Source organism: Balaenoptera musculus, chromosome 20, assembly GCF_009873245.2.
Source record: "Balaenoptera musculus isolate JJ_BM4_2016_0621 chromosome 20, mBalMus1.pri.v3, whole genome shotgun sequence".
Lineage (NCBI taxonomy): Eukaryota > Metazoa > Chordata > Mammalia > Artiodactyla > Balaenopteridae > Balaenoptera > Balaenoptera musculus.
Genome location: NC_045804.1, coordinates 47,630,747 through 47,647,665, shown reverse-complemented (window position 1 = coordinate 47,647,665; position 16,919 = coordinate 47,630,747). Strand labels below are relative to the sequence as shown.

Below are 16,919 nucleotides of genomic sequence, written 5' to 3'. Positions count from 1 at the left end.
TGAACACTCTTGTACATATTTTTGGGGCACATGTGCAAGAATTTCTCTATGGTTGCTAATTAGAAATGGAGTTTGTGCATCTTCAGATTTAAAGGATAAAATCAAACTGTCCCCAAAGGGCTTGTACCATTTTAGGGTCTCACCAGCTATGTATAAGATTTTTTTTCTTTTTTACTCTATATTCTCATCAAAATTTGCTGTTATCTCATTTCTTCATTTAGACCGATATATTGAGTGTGAAATGGTGTCTCTCCAGTGTGATTTTAATTTGCATTTGCTAGATCACAAGCAGGGCTGAACTTCATTTCCTAAATTTACTGGCTATTTGTGTTTCCTCTTCTGTGAAATCCCTGTTCATATCTTTTGTCTATTTTCTATTGGATCCCTTGTATTTGTTTGTAATTGATTGTAGAAGTTTGGGATATATTTTGGATACGCCAGGATAGCTCTATATGATGCAAATCTCTTTTAATTTGTAACTGTCTTTTCACTTTAAAAAAGTTACAAATTACTCATCTATGATGAGTAGAGATTTTAAATTTTAATGCAGGCAAATTTAGCAGTCTTAAAAATGATTAATTTTTTTTGGACTTTAAGAATGATTGAAGGAAACCATAAACAAGACGAAAAGACAACCCTCAGAATGGGAGAAAATATTTGCAAATGAAGCAACTGACAAAGGATTCATCTCCAAAATTTACAAGCAGCTCATGCAGCTCAATATCAAAAAAAAAACCAATCCAAAAATGGATCATCAAAAAATCTACAAACAATAAATGCTGGAGAGGGTGTGGAGACAAGGGAACCCTCTTGCACTGTTGGTGGGAATGTAAATTGATACAGCCACTATGGAGAACAGTATGGAGGTTCCTTAAAAAACTAAAAATAGAACTACCATACGACCCAGCAATCCCACTACTGGGCATATACCCTGAGAAAACCATAATTCAAAAAGAGTCATGTACCACAGTGTTCGTTGCAGCTCTATTTACAATAGGCAGACATGGAAGCAACCTAAATATCCACTGACAGATGAATGGATAAAGAACATGTGGCACATATATACAATGGAATATTACTCAGCCATAAAAAGAAACAAAATTGAGTTATTTGTAGTGAGGTGGATGGACCTAGAGTCTGTCATACAGAGTGAAGTAAGTCAGAAAGAGAAAAACAAATACCATATGCTAACGCATATATATGGAATCTTTAAAAAAAAATGGAACTGATGAACCTAGTGGCAGGGCAGGAATAAAGACGCAGACGTAGAGAATGGACTTGAGGACACGGTGGAGGGGGGAGGGGGAAGCTGTGGCGAAGTGAGAATAGCATCAACATATGTATACTACCGAATGTAAAATAGTTAGCTAGTGGGAAGAAGCAGCATAGCACAGGGAGATCACCTCGGTGCTTTGCAATGACCTAGAGAGGTGGGATAGGGAGGGTGGGAGGGAGGCTCAAGAGGAAGGGGATATGGAGATATATGTATGCATATGGCTGGTTCACTTTGTTGTACAACAGAAACTAATGCAGTATTGTGAAGCAATTATACTCCAATAAAGATCTATTAAAAATAATAAAAATAAAGTCCTCCTTATGATAACATAAAAGGCACATTATTGGTTTTTTATTTAATTAATAAATAAATACATTTACAAATCACAAAAACCAAAGCTCTTGGGGGTCTTCAAAATTTTAAGAATGTAAATGTATCCTGAAACCAAAAGTTTGAGATATGTTCTCCTAAAATACAAATATACACGAAAATGATTCACATCAAATTCAGGAAAATGGTTCCTTTGAGAAAGGAATTGGAATGGTGCTTTAGTGATATTTATAACATTTTAAATTTTTTTTGAGAGAGAAGTGACACAATAAGGTAACAAAATAATATAATTTAATTTTTGTAGAGAGTACCTATGCATCTAAAATTATTCCCCATATTGTAGTGTATGTTTGAAATTATTCCTAATTAATTTTTTAAATTTTTAAATGATCTGAAAGTATGATTTGCCATTGGGTTTGATCAAAATGTGGGAAACACATGTATTTTCTCTCTAAACACACAGAAGATCTGGATGATATATTTTTAATTTAAAAATAGTCTTTTGAAAGACTAGAAGGAAAAATGACCAGATACCAGAGGTGGAAAGTGAACCCTCAGCAGTAAGGAGTTGAACTGGTGACCTCTGGGACTACTGAGAAGCTTAGGGGTTTGGGATTTTACCTCCCATCAAGCCAGGAGTTGAAGTCAGAGGACTCATCTCATGGGATGTAGAACTGGACTTCCTGTGCATGAAAAATAAGAGCTGAATGGAACCTGGGACGTTTCCACCCTCTGACCCAAAGTCATAGCTGGAAGTGAACCCCCTGCCCTCGAACCTTTCATATTTCACATCTCCTTATCCCTATGTGCCATGACTTAGGAAAAATCATCAGGCTGACCTTTTACCTCACTTCAGATGTTAGATCTGAACATTCTGCTACTTGGAACATTTATTCAATTTTTTTATTTTAACAATTACATTTTTCATTTGCAACAACTCCAACTGGATCTTTTGCACAACTGTCCTTGTTTCATGGATTGCTACCCTGCGATATTTCTCTGAAGATACTCTTATAATTATCTGGAGGTCTTGTTCTTGCTCAGTTTGGTCTGTTTCCTTGGGTGTAAGTTCTTCCTTTTGTTTAGTTTTCTATTCATCATCACACTTTCATGATTTTATGTTTTTGAAATAGCTGGTGATTCCTGATGTATGCACTTCTGTTTGTAGCTGAGGTTCCCTATTTAACTATCTTTTGTCTCTGTGTATCACTGGCTTGGGTGAAGTTAAAATGGAGGCCTGCATTCTGCACTGTTTTTGGTAAGAGTTGGGTCTAAAGAAGAATTTTTACCAGGATAAGGGACTGCAGCAGCTGGTTCCTCTGAGTATGAGTGTTCCTTGTTTTCCCCAGATTTCACTAGCAACTCAGGGCACGTCTCTGTCTCCAACCTGACCTTCCATACTTTGTCCCTCTCACCTGCAGGCAAATAACCCCCTCACTGCTACCTGACCCAAAGGAGTTACACTATTGCTGCTCCCACTGCAGAACCACAATCACCCTGTCCGGCAGTCCTGGGTCCCTTCTTGCTCTAGAGTCCATCACTTCTGGGTGCAAGACACACCTCATATTGCACCCACCAGGTACAGTAGTATCCTGTAAACACAGGGAGGTGGAAAAGCATAGAGAGGCAAACCAAACCAAGGGATAGAAGCCAAGGAGGAGATATCCCCTGAGCTGGGTCTGGAAGGACAGGAAAAAGGAGTTATGTTGATAAAAAAAAGAAAGTAAGAAGGAAAACTGAGGCAAAGAGAAGGGTATGAATAAAAGCACAGGAACTTTAAACAGCACGGTATATGCAAAGAGTTTTAGGCAGTTTGAAATAATTAGAGTGGCGGGCGATGATGCCATCAAGGCAATGTCACAGGTTGCGCTCTCCAGAAGCAGCTGCTGAGATGGAGTTTGGAGTGTAAGGTGTTTATTAGGGATAGACACAAGTGAAGGAACACGCCTTCCCAGCTCTGGCAGGAAAGGGTAGGAGCTGCCCACAATGATCTCCTTCCCCATTCAGGACTCTACCCCATACTCCAGCTCTCGAGCCCATAGGAAAGACATCGCTCCCCCCGCTCCAGCCGTTTTCTACTGAGGGAGGCACTGATGAGCCCCCCAACTCCGCCCCAGTTCCAGCTGTCTCCCGAAGCTCGTCCAAGCCTGTGTGCCGCGGGTCCAAGGCAAACAGCACCAAAGAGGGATAAAATCCATCCGAAGTGCATTGGCTCCGCCAAGGAAGCCCGGCTAAAGTGCTAAGGAGAACCTCGGCCACGCCAAAGCCAAAGCGACAGGCGCGGGGCAGCAGCCAATGGGAAGTCTTGGGGGGGGGGGCCTCCTGTTTGATTGACCAACGGGAGGCCCTGGTTGATTGATCCCTGTAAATCCGGACCTCTCGGTCTGTCCTTCACCCCTTTCAAGACCCCACGAGGGGGCTCCGAGCTGACCCCGAGGAGGGCAGTGTCGTCTCGGCAGCGCTGCAGAGACCTCCACCCAAGACGGCTCCCCCTCCCCGGGCCTTTCCCGTCTTGCCCGTGAGCCCTCTCGCCTCGTAGGCCTCTCGGTTCTAATATCTTGGGGTGAGATTAGAGCAGGCCCGGGGAGGGTGGTTACCGCTGAGGAGCTGCAGTCGCGATCAAGATGATAGAGGTACTGACAACAACTGACTCTCAGAAACTGCTACACCAGCTGAATGCCCTGTTGGAACAGGAGTTGAGATGTCAGCCAAAGGTCTGCGGCTTGAGACTAATTGAATCTGCACACGATAATGGCCTTAGAATGACTGCAAGACTGAGGGACTTTGAAGTAAAAGATCTCCTTCGTCTAACTCAGTTCTTTGGCTTTGACACGGACACATTTTCTCTAGCTGTGAATTTACTGGACAGATTCCTGTCTAAAATGAAGGTACAGCCCAAGCACCTTGGGTGTGTTGGACTGAGCTGCTTCTATTTGGCTGTAAAATCAATAGAACCGGAAAGGAATGTCCCACTGGCAACTGACTTGATCCGAATAAGCCAGTGTAGGTTCAAGGTTTCAGACTTGATGAGAATGGAAAAGATTGTGTTGGAGAAGCTGTGTTGGAAAGTCAAAGCTACTACTGCCTTTCAGTTTCTACAACTCTATTATTCACTCCTTCAAGAGAACTTGCCATATGAAAGGAGGAATAGCCTTAATTTTGAAAGACTAGAAGCTCAACTTAAGGCATGCTACTGCAGGATCATATTTTCTAAAGCAAAGCCATCTGTGTTGGCATTGTCTATCATTGCCTTGGAGATCCAGGCACAGAAGTGTGTAGAGTTAACAGAAGGAGTAGAATGTCTTCAGAAACATTCCAAGATCAATGGCAGAGATTTGACTTTCTGGCAAGAACTCGTATCCAAGTGTTTAACTGAATATTCATCAAACAAGTGTTCCAAACCAAATGTTCAGAAGTTGAAATGGATTGTTTCTGGGCGTACTGCACGGCAACTGAAGCGTAGTTACTACAGAATAACCCACCTTCCAACAATTCCTGAAATGGTCCCTTAATTGGATTCTTACAGCAACAAAAAACTCTTCTGAAGCCTTTCTCCACAATCCTGAGCTGTGGATTCCATAATGTTATAACGGATTTAAGCTGTGAAGCCTCAAAACATCACAAGTAGATTAACATTGGTGTTCTCAGATTTGGGAAAACTGCCTAATTAACATTACCCTATAGTGGAATTACTCACATTTGAATTCACCTGTGAAGCATACAAATCAAAGCTAACAGCATAAATGTAAAATGCTAATGACAAGCCTGGGAAGGTAAACTGTGAATCTTCATTTCTAACATTGATCCAACTTTCTGTATTGGGTCAATATATTGTATTTAGGTGATGTTAAAAATGGTAACCTACTTAATTTAAATTTAAACTTTAAATTTAAATATGAGGTTTACATCAAAACCACCACTTCACAAATGCACTTTTAAGGCATAATAAGGGTCAGTATTCTAGGCAGTGAAAATGGTTTCTTGGCACCCATAATGCAAGTAATATATAATCCAGAGATGTGGACTTTATTGCTACATGGGAATCACATTTAAATTTGAGGGCATTTTATATAAAGCAAAACTACAGACCTATTAATTTCAGCATATTAAGTTATCTTTAATATTTTTCTAGAAAACAGGTGATGTTTATATCCATGATTTAAAAAGTTTTATACAAAATTTACTGCCTCAGTCTAGTCCCATCAAGAAAATTAGAAAATTAGTTTTTACTGTAGTAGTAACTCAAAACAAATTAACGTCACTCTGAAAAATTTCTGATTTAACACTCCAGAAGTTTTTACTAAGCACTGTTTTTATGAAACTGTCATTGCTTCTAATTTAGAATTTTGCTTAAAAGGGAGAGAATATACTTTCATTAATTGCCCCTACTGTGCCAAAAGAAAGTATTAAGAAAGGTAAGTAGGCATCTTCATAATTATAAGGTTGCTGAGGTAGTGTTCAGGATTTCAGTGAACCTAAGGAGATCTGTGTTAAAGTGTTATAAACAGTTAGTGGAATGTGTAGCCTGAATCCATCCAGGATGGCTGTTCCCAAATTTGACATCATGTTATGGGGAGATACGCATTGGAAAATAAACCAAAGAACCACAGTGTATCTTATACTTTTGTAACATGTTTTATGGATAACTTTCCAGTTTTCCCAAAAGACTGATAAACTTCAATATTTTTAATACATCAGTGTTAATTTTGAGTTGGCAGAGGTAACCTAACCAACTACCATTATGTTTTGGTACTAAGGGATATCTTTCAATAAAGTTACTGAAATGCAAAAAAAAAAAAAAAAAAAAAAAGACCCCACGAAGGGCTGACCAAAGACGCACACCCCTCCTGGGCCGACAGCCAATGAGGAGACCGGAAAGGCGGGACTCCTGCAGAACTAGCTAATGAAAAGCTCGGAGGAGCGCGCTAATTATCCTTCCCCAAACGCCGCGGAGCGACGCCCGCTGGTTCCGCTGGTTCCGCTGGTTGCGCGCGCCATCCAGTGGCGGTCCGGCAGAGATCTCAGCGTCATTATTAGAAACTTAAAATCTGCTTCCAACCTTCGTAGTGTTCCCCAAGCTCAGAAGAAAGGATGTCCCTGCTGACCCTCCCGGTCCACTGGGGAGCAAATAGTCCCGGACCCTCTTATCCTTCCTTAAAACTAAGTAATTCTTTTCCACGAGCACCAGGCGCCCGCTCCCACTGCCCGGGCTCTCTCCTTTGTGAAGGCGTTTGATACAAAGTTTCTAAATAAAATACGAGCAGATTAAGTCCAGGATTACATTTTTTTAAACAATGCACAACGACAACAGTCAGATCGTTAAACGAACAAAAGGCACTGATAAATTTAACATCAGTTACTGAGTTTAAAAACAAAAAAATTCTCAGTAAACTAGGGATTCAAAGAAACCTTAATTTAATAAAGACTCGGAAGACCACAATGAATCTCAAACTGTGTGATACACCAGAAGAATTCCTGTTAAAGTCGAGACGGATATTAATACCCCATCTCTCATCAATTTCATTTAAAGTTTTGGAGAGGCTGACCGAGCTATAAGACTTTAGAGGGAGCAGGGCAGTTAACTGGAATGAAAAAAGTAAGAAAGAAACTATCAGTATGTCAGGTAAAATGATTTATACCTGAAAAATCCACTAAAAACTAAAGAATTCAGCAAGGTATTTGGAAGAAAGATATATTTGTGTGCAGAATGTGTTATGTATGGGTATACAGAAAGAAAGAGGGAAAGAAATAAAAGGAAAGAAGGCTATGGTTTTCCTATATTCTAGCGTCAAAGACTTAAAAGATGTTGTGGAGGAAAAGAAGATCCCATTCACCAGAAAAGGGAAGGCAAAATTTTTGTTATATGGAGATAAATGTATACTTGGAAACATAAAGAGAGTCAATTGAAACTATTAGTAACAATAAGAGGATAGTGAAGGGGACTTCCCTGCTGGCGCAGTGGCTAAGACTCTGTGATCCCAATGCAGGGGATACAGGTTCGATCCCTAGTCGGGGAAATAAGTTCTCACGTGCCACATGGTGCAGCCAAAAAAAAAAAAAAAAAGAAATTTCACATCAATTGTATATGAAGATCATAAACTCTTCAAGAAAAGAAATATAATCAACTGTATTGACTGATTCAAGAATCAGAATGGTTATTCTGATAGCTAAAAGACAGTGGAGTAATGCCTTCAAATTTCTGTGGAAATAAATATTTACAATCCAGAATTTCCAGCCAAAATGGTAATCTAGTGTACAGGCAGAATGGAGACATTTTCAGATATGAAAGGACTCAAAAAGGTTGTCTCCATTCTTTCTTAAGAAGCTCCTGGGGGTACCAGCCCCAGCAAAATCAAGGGTTAAATCAAGAACAAGGAGTTCATGGGATCCAGAAAAGCACAGGTTTAACCCAGGAGAGCAGCAAAACAGAAATCCCAGTGTAATGGTTGTACAGGTAAACCTAGAAAGCAACCAGGACAAACTGGAGCAAAAAGACAAAGCTTTTTGCCAGGAAAAAAGTAAACTCAATAGGACTTCAAGAAAGAAATGAGACTGTATATGAGAAAGTAGATAAGTTACAACTGAGGTAACTGTTCTCTCTGGGGCAAAACATAAAGCTGTATAAGAAAGAAAACGAAATTATACTTTACAGTGAGCAAAATTTATATCATTATAATGACTAGTACACCTTGATTGCTCACATAACTGAAAATACTGTTGTATTTGGGGGAGATGAAAGAGGGAAGGAGGGTTAAGAGAACTAATTCCATCTGTCCTTAGAGAAAGACACTGAATATACTAAAATTGATCAATAAATATCAATATAAGCATATCATCAAACAATATGGCAGGAACAACCAGGGGGGTTAAATGCTTAAGGAGTTAAAAGTGGTTGCCGGGACTTCCCTGGTGGCACAGTGGTTAAGAATCCGCCTGCCGGGGCTTCGCTGGTGGCGCAGTGGTTGAGAATCTGCCTGCCAATGCAGGGGACACGGGTTCAAGCCCTGGTCTGGGAAGATCCCACATGCCGCGGAGCAACTGGGCCCGTGAGCCACAGCTACTGAGCCTGCGCGTCTGGAGCCTGTGCTCCGCAACAAGAGAGGCCGCGATAGTGAGAGGCCCGCGCACCGCGATGAAGAGTGGCCCACGCTCGCCGCAACTAGAGAAAGCCCTCGCACGGAAACGAAGACCCAACACAGCCAAAAATAAACAAATAAATAAATAAAACATGGGGGATGAAAATGCATTTGCAGTAGATTAATGCTGAACAAGTAACACTTTCAACCATATTTAAAAAAAAAAAAAAAGAATCCGCCTGCCAATGCAGGGGACACGGGTTCGATCCCTGGTCGGGGAAGATACCACATGCCGCGGAGCAACTAAGCCTGTGCACCACAACTACTGAGCCTGCGAGCCACAACTATTGAAGCCCACGCGCCTAGAGCCCGTGCTCCACAAGAGAAGCCACCGCAATGAGAAGCCCACGCACCGCAACAAAGAGTAGCCCCTGCTCACTGCAACTAGAGAAAGCCTGCACGCAGCAACGAAGACCCAACGCAGCCAAAAATAAAATTAATTAATTTTTAAAAAAACGATAGTGAGGCAGAAAAAATGGCGAAACCCTGGTTCCCTGATGGCATCACTGAGCCCCTAAACTGCCTACCTTCAGACTTCATATTTGTTAAAAGATAATTTTCAAAGTAAGGTAAAATCATGGCTCTCACATATTATAAAAATGAACTTGTGTTAAAGATTTTAACACTGCCAAGGTGTTACAGTCCAAAGAACAGATACATATTTAGATGAGGAATATTGAAATGTACAAACAAACTGGTTTTTCCATTGAGGGGACAGTAGAGGAGAGTTGTCCCTCTACTGGGCATAATTCATTTGTATGTCTATAGACTAGAATTATTTTGTTTTGCTATCAGTTATCTAAAACTTACAAAGTTGTAAAATAAATCCGATAGAATCAGAATCAGATAACCCATTGTGTTCTAGACAATGCAGTTTTCCGCTGATGCCCTAATTTTTCCCTGCATGTCGCATGTAACAAATATTCTCCCATCTTTTCAAGCCATTGTTAGTTGGCTTTTTATTTCCTGTAGCTGCATATATTCCTAGCTGATAGAACTGATAAATTTGACTAAACTTAAAAAATTTTAACTTTGCACAGCATAAAAGGAGCCAAAAAGATGAGAACAAACTGAAGCAACACTGCCAACATTAGCCAAAGGACTAATTTCCTTAATATTAAAAAATCAAACCAGTATGAAAAAGACCAACAACCCAAGAGAAAATGACAAAGGGCATTAACAATTCACAGAAAAAGAAATGCAAATACCTTTTAAACATAGGGAAGATGCTCAATGACAGTCATGAGTTTTGAAAAATGTAAATTAAAACTATAATGTAATATTATAGTTCACCTATCAGAAAGGCAAAAGTATAAAAGTCTATTGATAGTGAGGGAAATAAGGTAGTTTCATACGTTCTTGTAGAGTGGTAAATTAATGTAGGCTGTGTGAAGGGCAGCTTGGCAGAACCGATCAAAATGCAAAATGCACATTCCCCTTGTTACAATAATACTTCAGGCATTTATTCTGTAGATATACTTGCCTGTAAACACAAAGACTTATGTAGAAGAATAGTCTTTGTAGCACTGCTTGCAGTTGCAAAAGACTGGTTAAATAATCACTCAAACATACATAAAATGGAATACTATGCAACCATTTAAATAATGGGGTAGAGTAGTATTATTAGAAGTCAGTGGGAGGGTTCCCCTTTCTCCACATTCCTGCCAACACTTGTAATCTTTTGCTTTATGGTAAGAGCCATCCTAACAGATATGAGGTGCTAGGTCACTGTGGTTTTGATTTGCATTTCCCTGATGATTAGTCATGTTGAGCACTTTTTCTTGCACCTATTGGCCATTTGTAACTATTCATCTGAGAAATGTTTATTCAGGTCCCTTTGCCCATTCTGTAATTGGGCTATTTGGTTTTTTGCTACTAAGTTGTATAAATTCCTTATACATTTTGGACATGACATCATATCAGGTATGTGGCTTACAAAACCCATTTGATAGCTTCCCTGTTTGCTGTGTTGATTGTTTCCTTTGCTGTGCAGCTTTTTAGTTTGATGTAATCCCACTTGTTTGCTTCTGTTGCCTATGCTTTTACTGTCATACCCAAAATAATTGTTGCCTTTTCCCTGTGTTTTCTTAGATTAGTTTTTAAGGTTTCAGGTGTTACATTTAAGTCTAATCAATTTTGAGTTGATTTTTTATGTGGTGTGAAATAAGGGTCCAATTTTATCCACAGTTGTTGGGAATATAAACCGATACAGCCATTATGGAAAACGGTATGAAGTTTCCTTAAAAATTAAAAATAGAACTGCTATATGATCCAGCAATCTCATTTCTGGGTATATCACCAGAGGAACTGAAATCGGAATATTGAAGAGATATCTGCACTCCCATGTTTACTACAGCATTATTCACAATAACCAAGATATGGAAACAACTTAAATGTCCATCGACAGATGAATGGATAAAGAGAATGTGGTATATATATAATGCAATATTATTAAGGCTTTTGAAAAAAGAAGGAAATCCTGTCATTTGCAACAACATGGATGAACCTGGAAGACATTACACTAACGGGAATAAGCCAGACGCAGAAAAACAAACACTGCACGATCTCACTTGTATGTGGAGTCTAAAATAGTCAAATTCATGTGAAAGAACGAAATTAAAACATTTCCTCACAACTAATACAAAAATAAACTCAAAATGGATTAAAGACATAAACGTAAGACCGGAAACCATAAAACTCCTAGAAGAAAACATAGGCAGAACACTCTTTGACATAAATCATAGCAATATTTTTTTTTGGATCTGTCTCCTAAGGCAAAGGAAACAAAAGCAAAACTAAACAAATAGGACCTAATTAAACTTAAAAGCTTTTGCACAGCAAAGGAAACCAATGACAAAATGAAAAGACAACCTACTGAATGGGAGAAAATATTTGCAAATCATATGACTGATAAGAGGTTAATATCCAAAATATATACACAGTTCATACAACTCAATATAAAAAAAAAACCCATTTAAAAAATGGGCAGAAGACCTGAATAGACATTTTTCCAAAGAAGATGGCCAACAGGCACATGAAAAGATGCTCAACATCACTAATTATCAGAGAAATGCAAATAAAACCCACAATGAGATATCACCTCACACCTCTCAGAATGGCTATCATCAAAAAGATTACAAAGAACAAATGCTGGTGAGGATGTAGAGAAAAGCAAACCCTAGTACACTGTCGGTCGGAATGTAAATTGGTGCAGCCATTATGGAAAAGACTATGGAGTTTCCCTGAAAAACTAAAAATAGAACTAACATATGATCCAACAATTCCACGCCTGGATGTATATCCAAGAAAACAAAAACACTAATTCAAAAAGATACATGTACCCCAATGTTCATAGCAGCATTATGTACAATAGCCAAGATATGGAAGCAACTTAAGTGTTTATCAACAGATCAATAGATAAACAAGATGTGAGATATATATATATATATATTCACATATATACAATGGAATATTACTCAGCCATAAAAAAGAATGAAATTTTGTCATTTGCAACAACATAGATAGACCTGCAAAGTATTACACTTAGTGGAATAAGTCAAAGAAAGACAAATACTGTATGTTTTCACTTATATGTAGAATCTAAAAAAAATAAAACAAGTGAATGAATGAAACAAAAAGAAGCAGACTCACAGATATAGAGAACAAACTAGTAGTTACCAGTGGGGAGAGGGAAGGGGTAGGGGATTAAATGGTGTAAACTACTATGTATAAAATAAATAAGCTACAAGGATATATTGCACAGCACAGGGAATATAGCCAATATTTTATAATAACTTTATATGGAGTGTAATCTACAAAAATATCGAATCACTATGTTGTATACCTGAAACTAATAAAATATTGTAAATCAACTATACTTCAATAAAATAAAATATTCAAACTCACAGAAGCAGAGATATAATGGTGGTTGCCAGATGGTAGGGAGAGGGTTAGTGAACGAGGTGATAATTTGTCAAATGGTACGAAGCTTGAATAACTTCTGGAGATCTAAGGTACAGTATAGTTATATAGTTAACAGTGCTGTACTGTGTATTTGAAATTTGCTAAGAGTGGATCTTAAGTATTCTCACCAAGAAGAAGAAGGAGAGAAAGAAGAAGGAAGCGAAGGAGGAGGTGGTGGAAGAGCAGGAGGAGAAGGAGGAAGAGGAGGGAGCGGAGGAGGAAATGGTAACTATGTGAGGTCACAAAAATGTTAATTAGCTTGATTGTGGTGATCATTTCACAACATACAAATATATTAAAACATTGAGTTGTATACCTTAAATATATACTACAATTTTTATTTGTCAATTATACCTTAATAAAGCTGTTTTTTAAAGTCAGTAGGAAAAAGGTCAGTAAGAACATGTACAGTATCAATATTTCTCCAGCATCATTATTAATTTTTCCACATTCATTAAATGGCCAGGTATTTTTAGGTTATCAGCGTGTCCCAGGTTTCCATACACTCATTTATCTTTAATAAACAGGGTTCTGTAGTAGACACCTGCTGGGAACCTGCCCAGGTCCCAACGACCCTTTAACTGCTCTTCGTGGTGGCCACATGCCCCAATCCCCTGGCTTTAGTTGATTGGACTAGGAGGTTATCACCTGACCTTCTTGGGCCAATCAGATTCTCCCTCATGGGACTCTGAATAGAACTAAATACTGGCCCTGGACTGACTCTTAAATGAGAGTGATGTGGGCTTGTGTGCTATGGAAAAGTTTTTAGCAGAGAAAATAAGAAACCTGTTCTATCCGTCTGGGTCCAATCAGGAGAGAGAAACCACATAGTAGCCTGAATAAGGAAAGTTTAACAAAAAGAATTACTAACTATAACAGGGGGTTGGAGAAATGAGGGACTGACTGCTGGGAAGTGAAGAGAACGCTAAAGAATACAGGAATAGCAGAAATAAGGAGCAGCCACAACCCCTGGGGCTGAGATCTAGTGCCTGAGGAAGGGGCTCCCCCTAGGCCTGAGACCCAGAGCCTGCTGGCCTTGGGTCACTCGATGGAAAAAGAAAAGGAGTCACCATGGTCCCACACCAGCAGAACTTGCTGGAAACCCACCCTCTGTTCTCAGGGAAGTGTTTCACTGGAGGCACACGGCTATAAACCACCTGGCACTGGGGGAGGCAGGAGGGGGGAGACGGAGGAGGCCAGCGAGGGGACCTAACCACCGGCAGACCCAAGAGCTGGGCCCAGGAATCTGAGGCTCCTCACCCTCCGCTCCAGCTGCCTTCCCTGCTAGAAGCTGCCTCAGGTACACGGCCTTGAGATAGTAATGTGTAGCTGAGAGGTCTGGCTGTACATGACTGAACCGAGTTAAGACCTCTGTATACACTTTTAAGGTTCCGCCAGGCAGGTGCAGAGATCTACTTCTCTCGCGGCCACCCAAGATAAACCTCGGGAGTAAGTTCCCTTGCTTATTAAACCTGCACCTACCAATCTGGAGTGATCTGCCTCTTTCTTCGGTCTCTCCTTGCCCTCCACGTAGAGGGTGCCAGTTTCAGACTTCACGGCAAACTCCGGAGGGGACGAACCAGCAGGTGCAAGAAGAGGTTGTCGCTGGGAGAAGCCACCGGCCACTGGGTGCTGCTGGACGCTGCGCACCGCAGGCCCCGGGCACTGGAGAAGCTGTGCGCGCTGCAAGCGTCCGGTACCGGGAAAACTACGACGTCGCCCAGGTTGGTGAGGCAGGCCAGGCAGGTCTCGGCGTAGTCGCCGCAGGCCACACTGGCAAACGTGGCCAGGGCCACCTTGCGCACACGGCAGCCCTCGTGGGCCGTCAGCTTGAACTTGGTCTTGGCGCTCATCTTGGGCGGCGAGAACACCTTGAACTGCTCCTCGGACGCGACGAGCACAGCCTGACCGCCCTGCGTGTTGGGCGCCTGCGCCAGGTCCTGCGGGAGCCGACGCATGCGCCTACGCTCCAAGGGTCTGTCAAGTGAGGCTTGAGAGCTTGCGAAGCGCACGCAGAAGAACCAGAAAGGCAGCCTTCCAGGAAGAGAAATGCTCGATGGACAGCCCAGCACCTAGAAATAAACACAGCGCACTATGAGGAGAAATGCCAGGTGGCCGGCACTCCCCTTGAAAGAGAGAGAGGGAGAGAGCTTCCTGAGGAGATTATGCAGGACGCCCACGCCTTCTTGGCCTACACAGTGACAGAGCTCTATGAGGAGAAATGCCGAAGGGTTGACCCTCTTTTTTATTTTTATTTTTTAATTTTTATTGGCGTATTGTTGCTTTACAGAGCACAATGAGGAGAAATGACAAACGCCAGCCTTCTATTTCAGAAAGAGAAACGGCGCTCTGTGACGTGATATGCCTGAGTGTCGGCCCTCCTTTTAAGACAGAGGCAGCGCTCTGTGAAGAGAAATGCTGGACGGCCGGCTCCCTCTTTCAGACAGAGAGAAAACCCCCTATGAGGAGAAATGCTGGGGGACCAGCAGGCACTCTTTTCCAGAGAGACAGCTGGCTAGGAGGAGAAATGGCAAAGCGCTGGTCTCCTCCTCCAACACAGAGGCAGTGTCCTATGCAAAGAAATCGCGGGAAGTCGACCCTCCTCTTTTAACAGAGAGACAGAGCTCTGTGAGGAGATAGCCCGAGTGGTGACAACTCCGCCTCCGACAGAGAGACAGCACTGGAGGGAAAGCAATGCAAGCTATCTGGGCTCCACCTCAGACAAAAAAAAGAGCGCGCTGGAAAAAGAATGGCGCGGACTCTGACCTCATTTCAGTCAGACACAGCGCCCTGTGAGGAGAAATTCAGGGTGAGCAGTTCACCTTTCCTGACAGAGAAGGAGCTCTGAGATGAGAAGTGCCTGAGAGCGGGGTCGCCGACTCAGGCAGCAGCAACGCACTCTGAGGAGAAATGCCCGAAGCCTGGCGCTCGGCTCATGCAGAGAAAGAGAGCTCTCTGAGGAGAAAAACAGGCAACTCTGACCTACCATTCAGTCCGAGACGGTCTCTAGGAGGTGAAGTGCTGGAGAGCCAGGCTGCTTCTTCACACAAACACAGCACACTGGGAGGCAAAATTCCTGACGGCCATCTGCCTTTTTCAGACAGAGAGACAGAGCTCTGTGACAAAAAGTACCCGATGGCCGGTTCTCCACCTCAGAAAGAGAGACCACACTCTGAGGAGAAATGCCAGATCGCCAACGCTCCGCCTCAGAAAGGAGCCACCTCTTTACGAGGAGAAATCCCAAATGGCCGGCCATCTTCTTCAGACAGAAGACAGAGCTGTGTGAAGAAAAGACACATGTCCAGCTCTCTTGTTCAGACGGGGAGACAGCTCTCTCTGAGGTGAAATGCCGGAGGCGGAGTCCTCCTCCTTCCACAGGTAGCGCTAACACGACGGAAGTGCTTCGTGCTCAGTGTGCTTTACAAACAGAAAGACGGCCCTCCGTGAGGACATGCCAGCACCCAGCCCTCCACCTCATACAGAGACACAGAGCTCTCAGAGGAGAAGGGCAGGTGGCTCGGAGCTGCCATCCTGTCAGAGACAGCTCTCCAGAAGGTGAACTGCTGGCAGATCCAGGCTTCTTCAGACAGACACAGGCCTCCGTGAGGTGAAATTCAGGATGACCAGCTCACTTTTTCCGAGAGAGAAGCAGAGCTCTGTGAGGAGAATGCCCGATAGGCAGTTCTTCTCCTCAGACAGAGAGACCACACACTCTGAGTAGAATCTCCAGATTGCCCGGACTCTACCTCAGAAAGTGAGACAGCTCTTTATGAGGAGAAATCCTGAATGGCTGGCCTTCTTTAGACAGAAAGAAAATACTCTGAGGAGAAAAGAGATATCCAGCTCTCTTATTCAGACATGAAGACAGCTCTCTGTATGGTGAAGGGCCGAAGACTCAAAACTCTTCCTTGAAAAACAGACGCTGCTGACAGAGGAGAAATGCTAGATGGTTGGTTTGCTCTAGCAAACAAAAAGACAGCCCTTCATGAGAAGAAATGCTCAGTGGCCAGACTTCCAGCTCACCCAGAGACACAGAGCTCTCCGAGGAGAAAGGCCGGAGGTTCAGAACTACCATTCAGTCAGACACAGCTCTCTAGAAGGTGAAGTGCTAGAGAGACGACAGACTTCTTCCGACAGAAACAGCGTTCTCTGAGGCGAAATTCGGGATGGCGGCCAGCTCAGTGTTTGTGACAGAGAGACAGAGCTCTGTGAGG

The 16,919-nt window shown here is 42.0% G+C and overlaps 2 protein-coding genes across 2 annotated transcripts in view; one reads left to right on the top strand and one right to left on the bottom strand.

The window, feature by feature from the left end:
* LOC118887401 (LLGL scribble cell polarity complex component 2-like) overlaps window positions 1-15,861 on the bottom strand; it is a 43,592-nt gene extending 27,731 nt beyond the window's left edge. The window contains exons 1-2 of the mRNA XM_036838190.1: window positions 15,692-15,861; window positions 14,188-14,777 (exon numbers count right to left, since the gene is read on the bottom strand). Of these exons, the coding sequence (XP_036694085.1) occupies window positions 14,259-14,777; window positions 15,692-15,694 (522 nt within the window). The 5' untranslated portion in view covers window positions 15,695-15,861 and the 3' untranslated portion in view covers window positions 14,188-14,258. The remainder of the gene's footprint in view (window positions 1-14,187; window positions 14,778-15,691) is intronic.
* On the top strand, window positions 4,091-5,431 carry LOC118887400 (cyclin-G1-like). The gene has a single exon (XM_036838189.1). The coding sequence runs from the start codon at window positions 4,231-4,233 to the stop codon at window positions 5,116-5,118; it is 888 nt and encodes a 295-aa protein (XP_036694084.1). The 5' UTR covers window positions 4,091-4,230; the 3' UTR covers window positions 5,119-5,431.
* Window positions 15,862-16,919: the final 1,058 nt, after the last annotated feature.

Coding starts and splice junctions, on each gene's coding strand:
- LOC118887400 (XM_036838189.1), top strand. CDS start 4,231: ATGATAGAGGTACTGACAACAACTGACTCTCAGAAACTGCTACACCAG.